At 33.8% G+C, this 15,913-nt stretch overlaps 1 protein-coding gene and 1 long non-coding RNA gene across 2 annotated transcripts; one reads left to right on the forward strand and one right to left on the reverse strand.

Annotated features, from left to right (window-relative positions):
• The first annotated feature begins 439 nt into the window (after positions 1 to 439).
• Positions 440 to 1,182, forward strand: LOC149496771 (uncharacterized). The gene is made up of 2 exons (XR_016320608.1): positions 440 to 816; positions 924 to 1,182. It is a non-coding gene; the product is annotated as an uncharacterized LOC149496771 (long non-coding RNA).
• A 9,623-nt stretch (positions 1,183 to 10,805) lies between these two features.
• LOC149496772 (U-box domain-containing protein 5-like) lies at positions 10,806 to 14,933 on the reverse strand. The gene is made up of 5 exons (XM_089720169.1): positions 14,225 to 14,933; positions 13,421 to 13,498; positions 12,676 to 12,861; positions 12,181 to 12,288; positions 10,806 to 11,515 (listed from the first exon to the last, which is right to left on the reverse strand). Exons 2-5 carry the CDS (start codon positions 13,475 to 13,477, stop codon positions 10,955 to 10,957), a joined length of 912 nt encoding a protein of 303 aa, XP_089576295.1. The 5' UTR covers positions 13,478 to 13,498; positions 14,225 to 14,933; the 3' UTR covers positions 10,806 to 10,954.
• Positions 14,934 to 15,913: the final 980 nt, after the last annotated feature.

The following is a 15,913-nucleotide window of genomic DNA, read 5'->3' on the forward strand; positions in this document are numbered from 1 at the left end:
TGTCATTTAATCCTGATTGTGTCCCTAAACTTGAGGGATCAAATTTTGAGTCTTGGAAATCAGATATTATGATCTTTCTGGGCTGTATGGATTTGGATCTTGCATTCAGGATGGACGAACCTGCTCCTCTTACTGATACGAGCACTGATGTTCAAAGGGTTCAGTATGAGAAGTGGGAGCGTTCTAATCGCTTAGGTCTAATGATCATGCAGAAAGGAGTCCCAGAACATGTTCGAGACTCTGTCTCAGCTGAAAAGAACAATGCTCAAAACTATCTTGCCGAGCTGGAGCGGGCTTATGTCAAGAATGACAAAGCCGAAGTGGGAACACTTTTAGGAAAATTAACCTCCATGAAGTTTGCTGGCAATGGTGGTGTTCGGGAGCATATTCTTAGCATGTCTCAGATTGCAAAAAGACTGAAGGCGCTGGGTATGGCTTTACCAGATGACCTTTTAGTCCATTTGGTTATGAATTCTCTTCCTTCTCAGTATGGACAAATTAGGACTTCCTATAATTGTCAGCCGAATAAATGGACTCTTAACGAGCTCATTTCTCATTGTGTTGATGAGGAGGAAAAGATGAATTCTAACAAAAGAGAGAGTGCACATTTTGTTTCTTCAGCTGGGAAGGGTAAGAACAAGAAAAGAAAGAGGCCTTCTGCAAAGCCTGTTGAAAAGGCTATTGAGAAACCTGCTGCTGCTACTGCTGTAGATCCAGTACAAAAGAAGCCTTATGTGCCAAAATGCTTCTTTTGTGGAAAGACGGATCACTTGAGAAAGGACTGTCCTAAATTTGCTATTTGGCTTGCAAAGAAGGGTAAGTACCTTGTTTTAGTCTGTTGTGAAGTTAATTTAACTTCAGCTCCTAAAAACACTTATTGGATGGATTCTGGTGCTACCGCTCATATAAGTGTTTCATTGCAGGGCTGCCTCAACTACAGAAAGCCAACTGACGGTGAAAGATACGTCTATGTGGGAAATGGCGATCTGGTTGAAGTAGAGGCAATTGGACATTTTAGATTATGTTTAAGTACTGGCTATTTTTTGGATCTTATAGATACTTTTGTTATTCCCTCTTTTAGAAGGAATTTGATTTCTGTTTCCTTTTTGGACAAATCTGGTTTTCATTGTTCTTTTGGAGACAGTGTATTCACTTTATCTATGAATTCAAAAGTTTTGGGTACTGGTTGCTTGAATGAATGTGATAATCTATATATGTTAGACATTGATACTAGTTATCATGAATCCCTGCATGTTACTACAAGAGATACCAAAAGAAAGTTGAATATTGATAACTCAGCTGTACTTTGGCATAGACGTTTGGGTCATGTATCCAAATCAAGAATTGAGCGTCTTGTTTCTGATGGTATCTTAGATACACTTGATTACACAGGTTTGGATTCTTGTATTGAGTGTATTAAAGGAAAACAGACTAAACAAAAGAGACTAGGTGCCATTCGGCCATCCAATGTTTTAGAACTGATTCATACAGATATTTGCGGTCCATTCCATATTGCAGCTAGAAATGGCCAAAGATATTTTATATCATTCATTGATGACTATTCTCGTTATGGTTACTTATATCTCATTCATGAAAAATCTGAGTCTTTGGACGTGTTCAAATCTTATAAAGCCGAAGTTGAAAATCAACTAGGAAAGAAGATTAAATCTGTTCGATCTGACCGTGGTGGTGAATATTATGGTAAATATGACGGTTCAGGCGAACAACGTTCAGGACCTTTTGCGCTTTTCCTACAGGAATGTGGAATTGTCCCTCAATATACAATGCCTGGTACACCCAGCATGAATGGTGTATCTGAGAGACGTAATAGGACTCTTATGGATATGGTAAGGAGTATGATTAGTCATTCTACTTTACCAGAGTCTCTGTGGGGTGAAGCGTTAAAGACAGCAGCTTATCTTCTCAATAGGATTCCATCTAAAGCAGTTGCTAAAACACCTTATGAACTTTGGACTGGACGTAAGCCTAGTCTAAAGCATCTTCATGTTTGGGGATGTCCAGCTGAAGCAAGGCCTTACAAGCCGAATGAAACAAAACTGGACTCCAAAACTATCAGCAGCTACTTTGTTGGATATTCTGAGCAGTCTAGGGGTTACAAGTTTTATAATCCTACTTCCAGAACTTTTTTTGAAACGAGAATTGCAACATTTTTTGAGGATGTTGATTTTGGAGGGAGAAATAAAGAAAGAAACATTGTCTTTGAAGAGGAACCAAGTAAGGATGATTCGGTTCTCATTCCTTTTGTTGTTTCTGATAGCGTATAGACTCCAGTTGCTCCTGTAGCTATTCAAGATCCAATTCAAGACAAGGCTATTCTTCCTCAAGAACAAATTCAACAACCTCAAGAATTAGAGCCTGTTCAAATGCCTTTGAGGAGATCTACTAGGGAGAGAAGAAGTGCTATTCCCAATGATTATATAGTGTTTCTTCAGGAACATGAGGATACTGTAGACATGATAGATGATGATCCAGTTAGTTTCTATCATGCCATGCAGAGTTCTGACTCTCATAAATGGATTGAGGCAATGAACGAAGAGTATAAGTCTATGCAAGACAATCAAGTTTGGGATCTTGTTCAATTACCTGAAGGAAAGAAACCCATTGGTTGCAAATGGATATTTAAAACCAAAAGGGATTCTCAAGGTAATATGGAAAGATATAAAGCACGTCTTGTAGCAAAAGGCTTTACTCAAAAGGAAGGGATTGACTATAAAGAAACCTTCTCTCCAGTTTCTTCGAATGATTCTTTTAGGACAATCATGGCCTTAGTTGCAAATCTTGATCTTGAGCTTCATCAAATGGATGTTAAGACTGCGTTTCTCAATGGCGACATTGATGAAACAATATATATGGTGCAACCAGAAAATTTTGTAATTGGAGATCCAAAACATCTGGTATGCAAATTAAAGAAATCCATTTATGGACTCAAGCAAGCTTCTCGTCAATGGTACTTTAAGTTCAACCAAGTAATTGTCTCGTTTGGCTTTGAGGCAAATGCTGTTGAAAATTGTGTGTACCATAAGTTCAGTGGGAGTAGGTTTATCTTTTGGTCTTATATGTGGATGACATACTTCTTGCTACTAATTGTAAAATCTTGTTGCATGAAACCAAAGTTTTTCTTTCGAAGCATTTTGAGATGAAAGATTTAGGTGAAGCTTCTTTTGTTTTAGGGATTCAGATACATCGAGACCGTTCTCGAGGTATTCTTGGATTATCACAAAAGAGCTATATTGATAAAGTGCTCAAGAGATTTGGTATGCAGAATTCTAGACCATTGGATACCCCTATTGCAAAAGGTGATAAATTTAGTAATCAACAATGTCCAAAGAGTGAACTTGAAATTCAGGAAATGCAAAAGGTTCCTTATGCGTCAGCTGTAGGAAGTCTTATGTATGTTCAAGTTTGTACTCGTCCAGACATTTCTTTTATAGTTGGCATGTTAGGTAGATATCTCAGTAATCCAGGAATGGATCATTGGAAAGCAGCCAAAAGAGTCATGAGATATCTTCAGAGGACTAAGAGACATATGCTCACATATAGGAGATCAGATCAGCTTGAGATCATTGGGTATACTGATTCTGATTTCGCTGGATGCCAAGACAGTAGAAAATCCACATCTGGCTACGGTTTTCTATTGGCTGGCGGTGCTATTTCTTGGAAGAGTGTGAAACAAACTCTAGTAGCAACCTCCACCATGGAAGCTGAATTTATAGCATCTTATGAGGCATCCAATCAAGCTATTTGGCTGAGAAACCTTGTCACTGGGCTGCGTGTAGTAGGTGGAATAGAAAGACCACTGAAGTTGTATTGTGACAGCAGGTCAGCCGTTTTATTCTCCAACAACAACAGGAGCTCTTCTCGATCAAAACACATTGAGATTAAGTTCTTGGCTGTGAAGGAGAGGGTACAGAGTGGACAGATATCCTTAGAGTATATTGGAACAAACTCTATGATTGCGGATCCGCTTACAAAGGCAGTGATACCAAAAGTTTTCCATGAGCACACCGCTCATATGGGTATCGTTTTGTTTGAGACTGTCTAGTTTTAGTGGGAGTTTGCTCTTTATGTATACATTATGTTTTTGATGCTCTATTTTGTTTTGGATATGTTTTATTATGAAATTTTGTTGAGTACTCATTTTGGTTGATGGTTACACTCTGTATTATTATTATTGTTTTGCTTGATCTCACTTTTGTTGGTGACCAGTTGGAAACAGACATGATGATCACATTGCATGTAGTTTTCATGCTACACTTCTATAATGAATCTATGTCATTTAGGGATATTGGTAATGTAGTTGATGATGAACTTAGTCATGAGATCTATGGCGAATGTTTCTTCAGCTCTTTATCAATATAACTAATGGACGAGATTGTTTTTGGATACCTTGTATGACTGCGTTTGTTGAGCTCATTTTGGTGTATGTATTTTATTTAACATATGTTCGCCCAAGTGGGAGATTGTTGGATTTAATTTTCTATTGTGGGCTTAATATGTAAAATTAAATATGTACAGCAGTCCAATTGTAAAGTCAATTTCAAATGTGGTCTTGATTGTGAATAATTGACTATTGAGGTATCAACTAATTATAGATATTAAGTGTAGAGACCATTATATAATTCCTATTTCGTTAAAGGACCGAAATAGGAATTGTACTAACCCTACAGGTATATAAAGGTCGTGGTCCCCAGAGGAGTTGAATACGATTCTTTTTTACGTTCCTTTCGTATTGCTTCCGCTAAATCGATTCTTCAATTCTCTAGAAGGCTGCAAACCTAATTCTATACATCAAGATCGACGAACAACGATGTCAGGTACGCAACCTTTTCTTATTCAATCTATTTTGTTGAATCTAGTGGTTTGCACGATCTAGGTTATTATTGAATTATTTGAGATTAATTCTTAACAAAACACTCTTGCTTTCGTTTTGTTCTTGATTTCTTATCAGGTTCCTAATAAAGCAGGTTCAATCATTCTTCCTTTTCCTAAGAAAAGCAATTCTTCTTTTGCTTTTGCTTTATGCATTTCTTGTCAGCTTCCCCGTAAAACATGGTCAATAATTTTTCATTTTACCCAATTTCCTGTGAGGTTCCTAATAAAACACTTCTGCTTTTGCTTTTGCTTTTGCTTTTGTGCATCTCTTGTCAGGTTTCTAATAAAGAATGTTCTTTACTAATTTCTTATCAAGTTCCTGATAAAACAATTTTGCTTTTGCTTTGTAAAGGTAGACCTCTATTGTGAAATTGCATTATCAGTCTGTGGACATTACTAGCTTGAATTTTTTCATTTTTTTCTGATAATATCTCAAATTTTAATCTAAGAATATCTGGGTTTTCTAATAGGATTTGTTGGAAAATTTGAAGTTTTTAAGTTTTGTTCTTTATGTATTTGCTTTTTTTATAGAATTTTTGTTTGTTGTAATTTTGTATGAATGGATAATATTTTTTTGTTGTAAAATTGTATTAATGAATGGATAATAGAAAAATGAACTTAAGTCTAAATTGTAAAAAATAATGCACAATTATTAGAAATAATTGTAACTTGTAAAAAAAAATTAATGAGTGTAATTTAATATTAATCAAATTTTATAGTAATTAAATTAATAAGTGCATTGAAATTTATTTTTTTGAAATTACTTTATATATAATTAATTACTATATGTAAATAATAATGTGTTTTTCAAAAAAAATAATAATTATGAAAAGGGACTTAGGAGACCTAAAGATTGGATCTTTAACCTCTTCATTAAATAAAACATTGAATTATGATATGTTAATTTCATTGTCCCTAACAATCAATACAGCTCCATTATGTTTGCATCTTATTTTGGAAGGAAACCTCTGTCAATTTTATCACATAATTTTCAACAAAAAGGTTTATATTTCAACCAAAAGTATATATATTTTTTTTATTTGATGTGTAAAACCAAACTAGGCCATTGCAACCAAAAGTATGTTTTTTTAATTTGATTCCTATTAAAATTTTAACTCAAACTTTCTCAGGTCTAACGACCATCTTGACACCACTAAACTACAAGTCATTTGCTAATTTGTTATTATCTTTGACAAAAGGCTTGGCGAGAAATTTTGATAAATACAGTATCATCCTATTTTGGTAAACACACGCAAGCATTGTCTCACTAATCACACTTGGATCGTTTTTATTGAGTGGAAATCACATGAATGATACGTTTGAGTTGGAGGCCTAGTAGTGGCCATTTTGACTTTGGAAATACGTTGGGATTATATATAAGTGTTTAAGTGAGTGTGTTTTGACTTGAGATTTGATTATGTTATGCCGAAAGTACCGTCGAAATTTTTTTAAAAACTGAAAAATGAGAAATCATACATTTACTGATATTATAATAAGTTTATATATATACAGTTAACCTTAGTTAGAAATAACCTTAGTAAGTCTACATATATATAGTTATCCTTATACATATTCATACATATTAATCACATGTTCTACAATTCATATAATTATATATATACATATATAAGTTCTGTTATCTGTAATGCAGATGGCTAGAGGCAGGGCGATTGACTCAGACGCATCCGGCAATAGTTCGCGTGGAGGTTGTGGCCAAGGACGCAGTACACATGGACAAGGATGATGCTTCTTAGATTGTCGTTGATTTTTTCATATTTTGTATAGTATATTACATTTACAATTCTTTCTTAAATTGTTATTCTGATGATACTTGTGATATGTATATATATGTCAATTTTTGACAATGGAAGAAATTATGATTTTTAATATTATTAAATTTTTTTTTTGTGCCCGTAATTATATTTTGCGATCAACTTGCAACCGAACTGCAATCAAATTATAACCGTTAAATTTAAATTTGCGATAGATCACTAACAAATTAATTTTAGAATCTGCGACTGATTTGTGACCGCGTTTGATAATTGCTACCGATACTTTTTGCGATCGATTATCAGTCGCTAATTTGCGACCAATATTTATAATTTTGTGACTGATTTGTCGATCGCTAATTTGTGACCGCTTAGACAATTGGTCGCAAAATTATTTGCGACGAACACTTTTTGCGATCGATTAATTTCTGTCGTAAATCGATCGCTACATCCATTTGGCGACTGATTTCTTATATTTTGCGACCGATATGTCGGTCGCAATTTACCAATTTTTTTGTAGTGCCAGGGAAAAAACTTCGCCTGGAAGCATTAAGTTCAATAACAAATTATACTTTGAACAAAGAAAAGCAAATGTAATATTATAAATTAGAATCGAAATTAAGCTACATCAAATTCCTAGTATGAGAGTTTAGTTCGACGTAGTGATTAAATAAAACTCAATTAAATTTGTAAATAATCCTATAAAGAATAATTATCTTCGTGTTCGTTTAGGAAAGTAAATCTCCATTGAGTAAGAAATCTTTTTAAGATAAAAAAATTATTTAGGCTTTGTATTTCTTCCCAATTATGACTCTTTTCACATCGAAATAAGATTTAAACTTGATTGGCACGTCAGAAAAACATCTCATGTGGGTCCATGCAAGCGGCACGGGCAACTGACGTTCTCGGCCCAAGGTAAAATTTGGTCTTCAGCACGAGCGTACTGTCTGGCACGATGTGGCCATGCTAGGCTTTGAGTCCCGAGGTGGTTGCAGTATGTGCTGTGCTTGGATGAGCACGCTTAAGGATCGACAGCCTCTTATAGCATGGGTATGCTCTGTGGCACGGCTTGGGCGTGCTAAGGCCTAGGGACTTCAAGGTAGTTGCAGCACGGGCCATGCTGGAGTGAGCATGCTCAAAGAACAACAGCCTCTTGTAGCACGGGCGTGCTCTCTGGCACAACTTGGGCATGCTAACTTCTGAGTCTCTGTTCAATTCAACATAGCGCGGGGGTATTAGATAACACGCCTAGGGCTTGTTAGCTTCTGAACCTAAGAGCACTCTTTTTTGTATTTTTGGCTGTTTTTTAATTGAAATGCGGCACAATTTCCCAAGATCAGGTGAAATGTGATTCAAGAAAGTTTTAAACAAAAATATAAATAAAACTAAATAAAAACTAATTAAAGTAATAAAAAAATATTAAAAATTCCTACGAGCAGCAAAAATCACAAGAAAAACTATATTAAAAGTACTATAAAAATCCCTAAACCCTAATAAAAACTATATTAAAAACTATAAAAATAATATCCATCAACTATACTGACCTATGAACAACAAAATCATCAGCACTAGCAGTTAATCACAATTTTGAGTTCAGATTTCCATAGCTTATAAAAATTGCGAATGGAAATCACAAGAAACCAAAATAATTAAACAAGTGCACACACAGATAAGCCTCACCTATTAATTTCAAAACATGACAACAATAAGGAGCACCCTCGAAGCTAATAGGGAAGCAACTAAACACAAGGTCTTTTCCTTCCCTTAAAAAAGAATAATAATAAGGTTAGCCAAAATCGAATTCTTAAATCACAAAATCTCTTTGAAACAAATTGGTCCTTATACTCAAATTAACCATAAGTTTTGAATTCAGATTTCCACGACTTATAAGAAATGCTTTTTATGACTTGTTTGCGGATGAAAATGATAAGAAACCCAGATAACTAATTAGGTGCACACCAAAATAGATCTCACCTAGTAATTTGAAAACATATATAACTACAAGAGAAGCACCCTCTCAGCTAATAAGGAAGCAACAAAACACGAGGTCTATTTCTTCCCTTAACAAAAAGTTAGCACCTCAACCTCCAGGCTAGCCAAAATCCAACTCTTAAATCACAAAGTTCCTTTCAAACAAACAGGTCCATAAAATCACACAAGGAAAGACAAGAAAGTAGGTTGATTCTCAAGTCAACAAAGTCTTCCGTGTGAAAATATAGAAGAAAATGAAAGGAAGTGACGGAGAAAGTTATATCCAATAATTTAGATACCACCAAAAAAAAAAAAAATTGAACTTGTTGTTATGGTCTATTGTATTGAAGAAGAAACGGTGTGTTTTAAGAAGAGTAATGCAATTAAGTGAAACGGTGCATTTTGATAAAAATAATACATCAACAATTATCAGTTAGTTTGTTGGATTGTTGTTAGTCAATTTGTTACAAGTGCTGATCAATTGGTTACGCGTGTTAAGTTGGATATATACCAGTTAATCAATTTGTTGCAATCAGTTTTATGTCATGATTGATCCGCAATAAGATTTTCTCAATTCTTTCTCGATTCTTCTTCTTCTCTCTTCTTGTTTCTCTGTTATTTCTATTCTCAATTCTTAGAGTTTATCAATGGATATTTTATGCTACGATTTTCGAATCAAATTGAGTATGAACATATTCTCTTTGGGGGACCTTGAATGATGGCTGATCATTACCTCATTGTTCGCTAATGACAACCTAATATGATTCGGTACATGCTACTATTGATAGGGATGTGGTATAGGTACATATTTCTAACCTCCCAATTGAATATTATGCTAAGAGCTTCTTATTGAGGTTAGGAAGATTAATATTCCCATTCGAGTAGATGAAACTACTTTGGATGCAACAAGGGGAAAGTATACCAAGCTCTATATGGAGGTTGAGTTTTCTAACCATTATTATCCAAATTCAGGTTACCCATGTGTATAAAAAGGATTGAATATGAAGGTATACATCAAATTTATGTTCCTATGGGTGCCATGGTCATATGGAGGTTTGTTCTTCAATGGCCTCAATGGAGAACAAAGGTGAGTTCAACCAGACATTAAAACAATGCTCCTCCAACTAGCTAGTGATATTAACGTTAATTTTTGGCCATAAAAAACGAAAATGCCTATCTTGATTGAGATAGTGCATAAGTTTGGGCCTTAGATGTTAGCGAAGAAAGCGGGAAAAGATATGCTAGAAATCAGCATTTTTACATCAAAAAGAAGTCTATGTGCTAATAGTCCTAATGTTGTGCGGAAGCAGCAACTATTAGTGCTGCAGGATCTCATTCTCCAATTTAAATGATCAAGTTTTAATAATGATTTAAATAATCAAAATGTTAATAATCATTTGAGGGATGATAATAGCATACACGCAAGTTATTACGGAGGGTCAACATAGACTTGCATCTAGTACTAAGACTCCGTTTGTTTTCGTAAAATAACTTGTACGAAAATATTTTTCACAATTTTCTGTACTTTGAGAGCGTTCAGGAAAATAAGTTAATGGAATAATTTTCCTAGTCAAAGGAATATCAAGTCATTTTTAAGGAAAATGACTTCCCATCTTTAAGAGAATAAAATATTTTCTGAACGTTGACAAACTTATTATAACCTTATAAATTTATATATTTTAATTTATTAATCATCGGTAGGCACTATCACCGGTCACTATTCACCACTGGCCAGCGTCGATCACCGGTGACTTTCATAATTTACTTTTTTTTTTTTTTTTTTTTTTTGCGTTCTCCTCATATTTAAAAATAAAATTTTTAAAATATGAAATTTCTATTATTAATAATATTTTTATAATTTTATGAGTTAAAAGTTTTAATAATTTTTTAACTAATTTTCAATATTATAATCAAACAAAGGAAAATAAATCACTTGAAAAATATTACTCTTAAAAAATATTTTATTTTTCGAAAACGAACCGTGCGTAAAACTCAAAAAAACGCCCAATGCAGTTAGTTAAAATCAGCCTAATGATCTGGATAAGAGCTCCCCTCAATCCATTGGGCTTCAGCCCAATCTCCAAAACCCAAGCAAAATGACAATGCCCAGTTAGTTCGGAATTCTGTTGCGAAAATGTAAAGAATCTATTGGGCTTCCCTATTACTTGCAGGTTATGTTGAAGTCTACCCCATTGAGTATTAACCATTGAAATATTTCTACATTCTTATGTAAAATTTTCAAGCATTTCCTTATGTATTTTAATTCAAGTAGTTACACACATTAGGCTTGTGCGGTTAGACAAGGTCTAGCCTTACACTGGTCAAGGCCCCAAATATGGGTCGTGACAGTGCATTTCACTCATAGAACTACGAGAGCTGGCGAAGGACATAGAACGCTCATCCAACCAGTCAAATACTTCCAACCAGTCTAGAAAATCAGTTTGAGCCTCAAACTGCTGATGTCCTATATCAACACCTTCTTCACCAGATAGGCTATGAACATTAACATTTGGAGAATTCATGGGTCCAACTGATCCTTCAGGCTGAGGTGTAGGATTCTCTTTTTGCTCCTCCATAATCAAGTTTCCATATTTCTTCAGCAGATAAAGAAGGTATTTCAAGATCTTCTGTTTGGGAGGATCATTGTCACCAACTCTATCTAACAGTTTCCTAATTGATCTTTTCTCTATTAGTATGGCCCTTCGGGATGTTATATGAAGTCTTGAAGCAGCAATTTGAAGTGTTTTTATTTCAGAATATTCCCTTGAATCAGATTGAGAAGGGTCCAGCTGAATCAGTTCGCGCATAGCCTTACCAGCCTCTTTATCGGAAGAGTCCAGCATAAATTTTGCTGCATTTAGATCATCAATAAGGCGAGAGATCTGCAAAAAAAAGTTCAATTATCCATTTTACCGAAGAACTGATGCTCAAGAATACGAGTATGATATAGAAATTACAAAATAGACTTAAGCTGATGCTGATCTAAAAAGACAGACGCTGGTGTTGTTTTCTTTAAACTAGATACTCAAATATTAAATAACAGATAAACTAGCAAAAACAACAAAAAGAATGCTGCAAATTGCAACGTGGAATGAACAGGATTCAGGGGGTTCATTTGTTAGTAACATGTAGATCATATATTGATGACCTGGAAAGAAGGAATTAGATTCCATTTTGTGTACTTTGGACCCTGGATTTGAGCAATCACCAATCAGATTGTCGCGGAAAACTATTCCAGCAGTAATTGCATCCCCATTTCAGGGAAACAAATCACAAAAACCAAGAGAGAGATGATGGGCATAAAGAGAGCTTTATTGCTATTGATACGGGTATAAACAACATTTGAATAAGTTTGATGTAAATATTCTAGCATCAGGAAATAAACATGTCGAGGCAAGAAAACCAAGGAATTTTTACAGACAAACAGGTTCTGTAATTTTCTCACTGAAGAATGTCTGTTATCCACATAGAGGCACAAAAAGAGAGAGAGAGAGAGAGAGAGAGAGAGAACAAAAAGAAAACTCAAAAGGCGTGTATGTTTACAAACCTCAGAAGCCAACGGAGTTGGAACCATAGTTTGGATTTGGCCTAAACTTTGTTCAAATTTGTTCCTCATTCTTTGACATCTTGAAACTATCGCTTCTCCTGTTATTACCTAAAAGTGATGCAAGAAGCACTATCAACCACAAATTAATGGATTAAGTGAATGTACTGCTGATACCGAAGAGTAAAAGGAACGGAAAAATAAAATTAATATTCCAATTTCTACACAAATGTTGAATGTTTCAGAGCATGAATTTCCCAATGACAAAATATGACAAAGGAAAATCCATCTGAAAACATACTGTTTATGAAATTTAAGGATAAAACAAACACCAAGATAAAAATTACATCTAACATCTATAACTGACACAGACAAATTTGTGAATCTATATGCATACACATGCATCCGTGAATGATGAATTTCTTATTTTATCCACTTTCTTTATCTGAAAGTATTTAAGCATACTTTCTTTATCTGAAAGTATTTCAGCATACTTACCATATATAGTTTACTAGACTCACAGCAGTACCGAAGAATCTGCTTGGCTTTCTCAATTGTGTCATTTAACAACCACAGTGGTTGAATTTTGAATGGGCGTCGTGGCCGAGCTGTTTCTATTTCTGGAAACAGTTTTCCAATTCTATCAACTAATTTCATTAATTCTGTGCACATCAAATGATGCACCTGCAAAGATGAATAAAATTAAGATGGCTTGAAAACAATAGAACTGAATCAAATGAAGGCTAAAACAAATACAGAAGAACAAAAAAAAGTGCAATGTAAAATTCCTTTACTAGATAAATCATCAACCATTTTCAGGAAGCAGTTCATTCATCAGTCTCCAAAGTATGGCCATTCCTCTTTCACAGAACTGTAACTCACTCATTTGGCAGCAAAAGGAAAAAATGCCATAAACAGTTAAAAAGCAACAAGGCACAAGGTTTTTCACTCTCATAAGTTCAAATTAGACAACAAAATCTCTACAACACCATAAAAGAAACATTTCAAAGGACATGTTTGGTTCACAAATCACCTCTGTAACAAAGAACATATTTTATTGTCTATCTACTCTAATTCGTTCAAGAAGTACATTAATTAGATGGCAGAAACACGAAAGAAAACTAATAAAGTTTGATCTGCAGATATTCCATGTAAATTTTAACAATGCAGAATACAATTAAACAGCATATTTGAAGTCAGATATTCCGGAAGTCCAAAATATATTGAACTTGTGACACTATACCTTAAACGAAAAGAGGTCTGGCAGCGGTTCCACCACATCATCAGCTTCATCCTCCATTCAAAGTGAAGAATGCAGGTTCTGCACATTAATTAAAGTAAAAGGAAAGAGATAGCTAAATAAAAGCATAACATATAACTAATCAAAAGATATTTATTATAAGAAAGAAATATCACATAACTATACTGACCTATAAGCAGCAAATATCAACAGCACTAGCAGTTAACAATAAATTTTGAGTTCAGATTTCCACAACTTATGATACTAGTTTATGAATGAAAATCACAACAGATCCAGACAACAAAAAGATTTGTTAAAAAGATCTGCCTATGTTTATCAAGTTGAGAATTCTTAAGGGTAGACAATCGTCATTGAAAGACTCATAATTGTGTTTCTATCAGAATAAAATTTGAGAATTGAACGTTTGAAAGATGAGGTGATGTTTGCCTAGATATGTCAAATTAGTGTATCCCCCACCCTATCTTCCCCGTCCCAACAACAACGACACAATCAAGTAAACAAGTGCATGCACAAATAGATGGCTTAATTTATCCAGATAGACCTACTCATCATAGGCCATAATTTAAGACGCTTTTGAATAAAAAATAATCAATTAACCAAATAGCATACTCATACATCAGAGATCTTAAGCATTCCTGAAATTTTCTAAGGCCAATCCATTGGTTTCCTAGGAATACATTTGGAAGAAAATGAAAAACGTCATTGCATCCATCTTATTAACTATTGCGAATCATATAAGCGAAGGAGCAGAGAAACAATAAAAAACAAAAAGTAAAAGAGCCTTACCTGGTAATTTGAAAACACAACTACTATAAGAAGCACCTCCTCAGCTAATATGGAAGCAACAAAAAACACGAACTATTCCTTTCCTCGACAAAAAGTTAGCACTTCAACCTCCAAGCTAGCAAAAACCGAATTCTTAAATCACAAAATTTCCCTCAAACACATTGGTTCTTGGAATAAATACAAATTCTTGGAAAATTCTTTAAGCTCAGCTCTAAAACCAACAGAAGACCGTCCAAAGCGAACCCAACTAAGAGCGAAATTCAAGTTGCTAAAGCAAAGAGAAAGGAACAAGCCAAGAGAATCTTTGTAGATGATGATGATGCTGCTGCTAAACAATACACAGAATATATGCACATATATCTTCTTTTTCATCAAAACCCAACTTCCACTAAACAAAGAGACAAAACCCAGATTTATTTTTCCCAAAAAGAACCAGAAGAAGAGAGAATTCTGCTTTCAGACCTCCAAAAAAGGGAAAAAGAAATAGTTTGATTCTCAGGACATCCACGTCTTTGCAAAAAAGAAAGAAGAAGAAAAGAACAAGAAAACAGGAGAAAAAGTAATTTCCAATAATTTAGATATAAAAGAGACACGTCAAGGCGTCAACCAGGAAATATTTGCAGGCCGATCTTACTGTTATGCAAGTCAGATGATAATATCATGTTTTATTGGTTGCCTCTAAAAGAAATAGGAGAGAAGCCATCACGAGCCAGTGGCTGTCCCTTTCACTGTATACGACAAATCAAAACCGCAATGCTATCATATTACCATTGTTTTTTTAACGAGTTGTAAAGCTTTATTCTGATGGTTGCGTTAGTGGGTGAGCGCGAGTTAGACTTGGTGCGGTTTGAAAAGATTTTCGAATCAAATAAAAACTGAGGATAAAATTATTAATCCAAATGAAACCATTTTATTAATAAAATTAAATTAAATCAAACCACAACAAAACGGTTTGGTATGATTCGGTTTGCAGTTTGATATCATTAAAATAATTATAAATTGTTTTAATTATAATTAAACATAAGAAAAAATCTATAACTAGCAAAAAATTGCTCAATTGGTTGATAACATAAAACATAACATATAAATATCAATTTCTGCAATTTAAATTTATAAAAACAATAAAATTAAATGTAACTAATGACATTAAAAACTAAGAAATGACATTAAAAAATCTATAACTAGCAAACAAATTTCTTTCAATACTTAAAGAACATAAGAAATGACATTAAAAACTAAGTTACAGGTTTGGAATTTGTTATTAATTGGATTTTGATTGGGTTTTAAATGGTTTAATTGAATAAAAATCAAATCAAATTGTTTTGAAAGCGGTTTATTAAATTATAAATCAAATCAAATTATTTAAAATTAAAATTTAAAACTGACAGTTTAGTACAGTTTGATTTGATTTTACTGTTTAAATCGTTTAATGTTCCCCCTATATTGTGTGATTAAAGTTACCTACTATCTCGATTAATATTTTATTAGCATAATATTATCATTTTAGTTTGCAAATGGTACGTTACTTTAAATGGTTTAAACTATTAAATTAAATCAAATTACACCAAATCCTTTGATTTATATAATTTATTTTTTTGAAAATAATTTCGTTCAATTTAAAATTCATTTTAAAAAAATTTAATTTGGTTTATATTTAATCAAGTAGTCTAAAATTAACCTAATTGTGGT

Source organism: Jatropha curcas, chromosome 4 (genome assembly GCF_041381405.1).
Source record: "Jatropha curcas cultivar XTBG-Jc1 chromosome 4, XTBG_Jcur_1.0, whole genome shotgun sequence".
NCBI lineage: Eukaryota > Viridiplantae > Streptophyta > Magnoliopsida > Malpighiales > Euphorbiaceae > Jatropha > Jatropha curcas.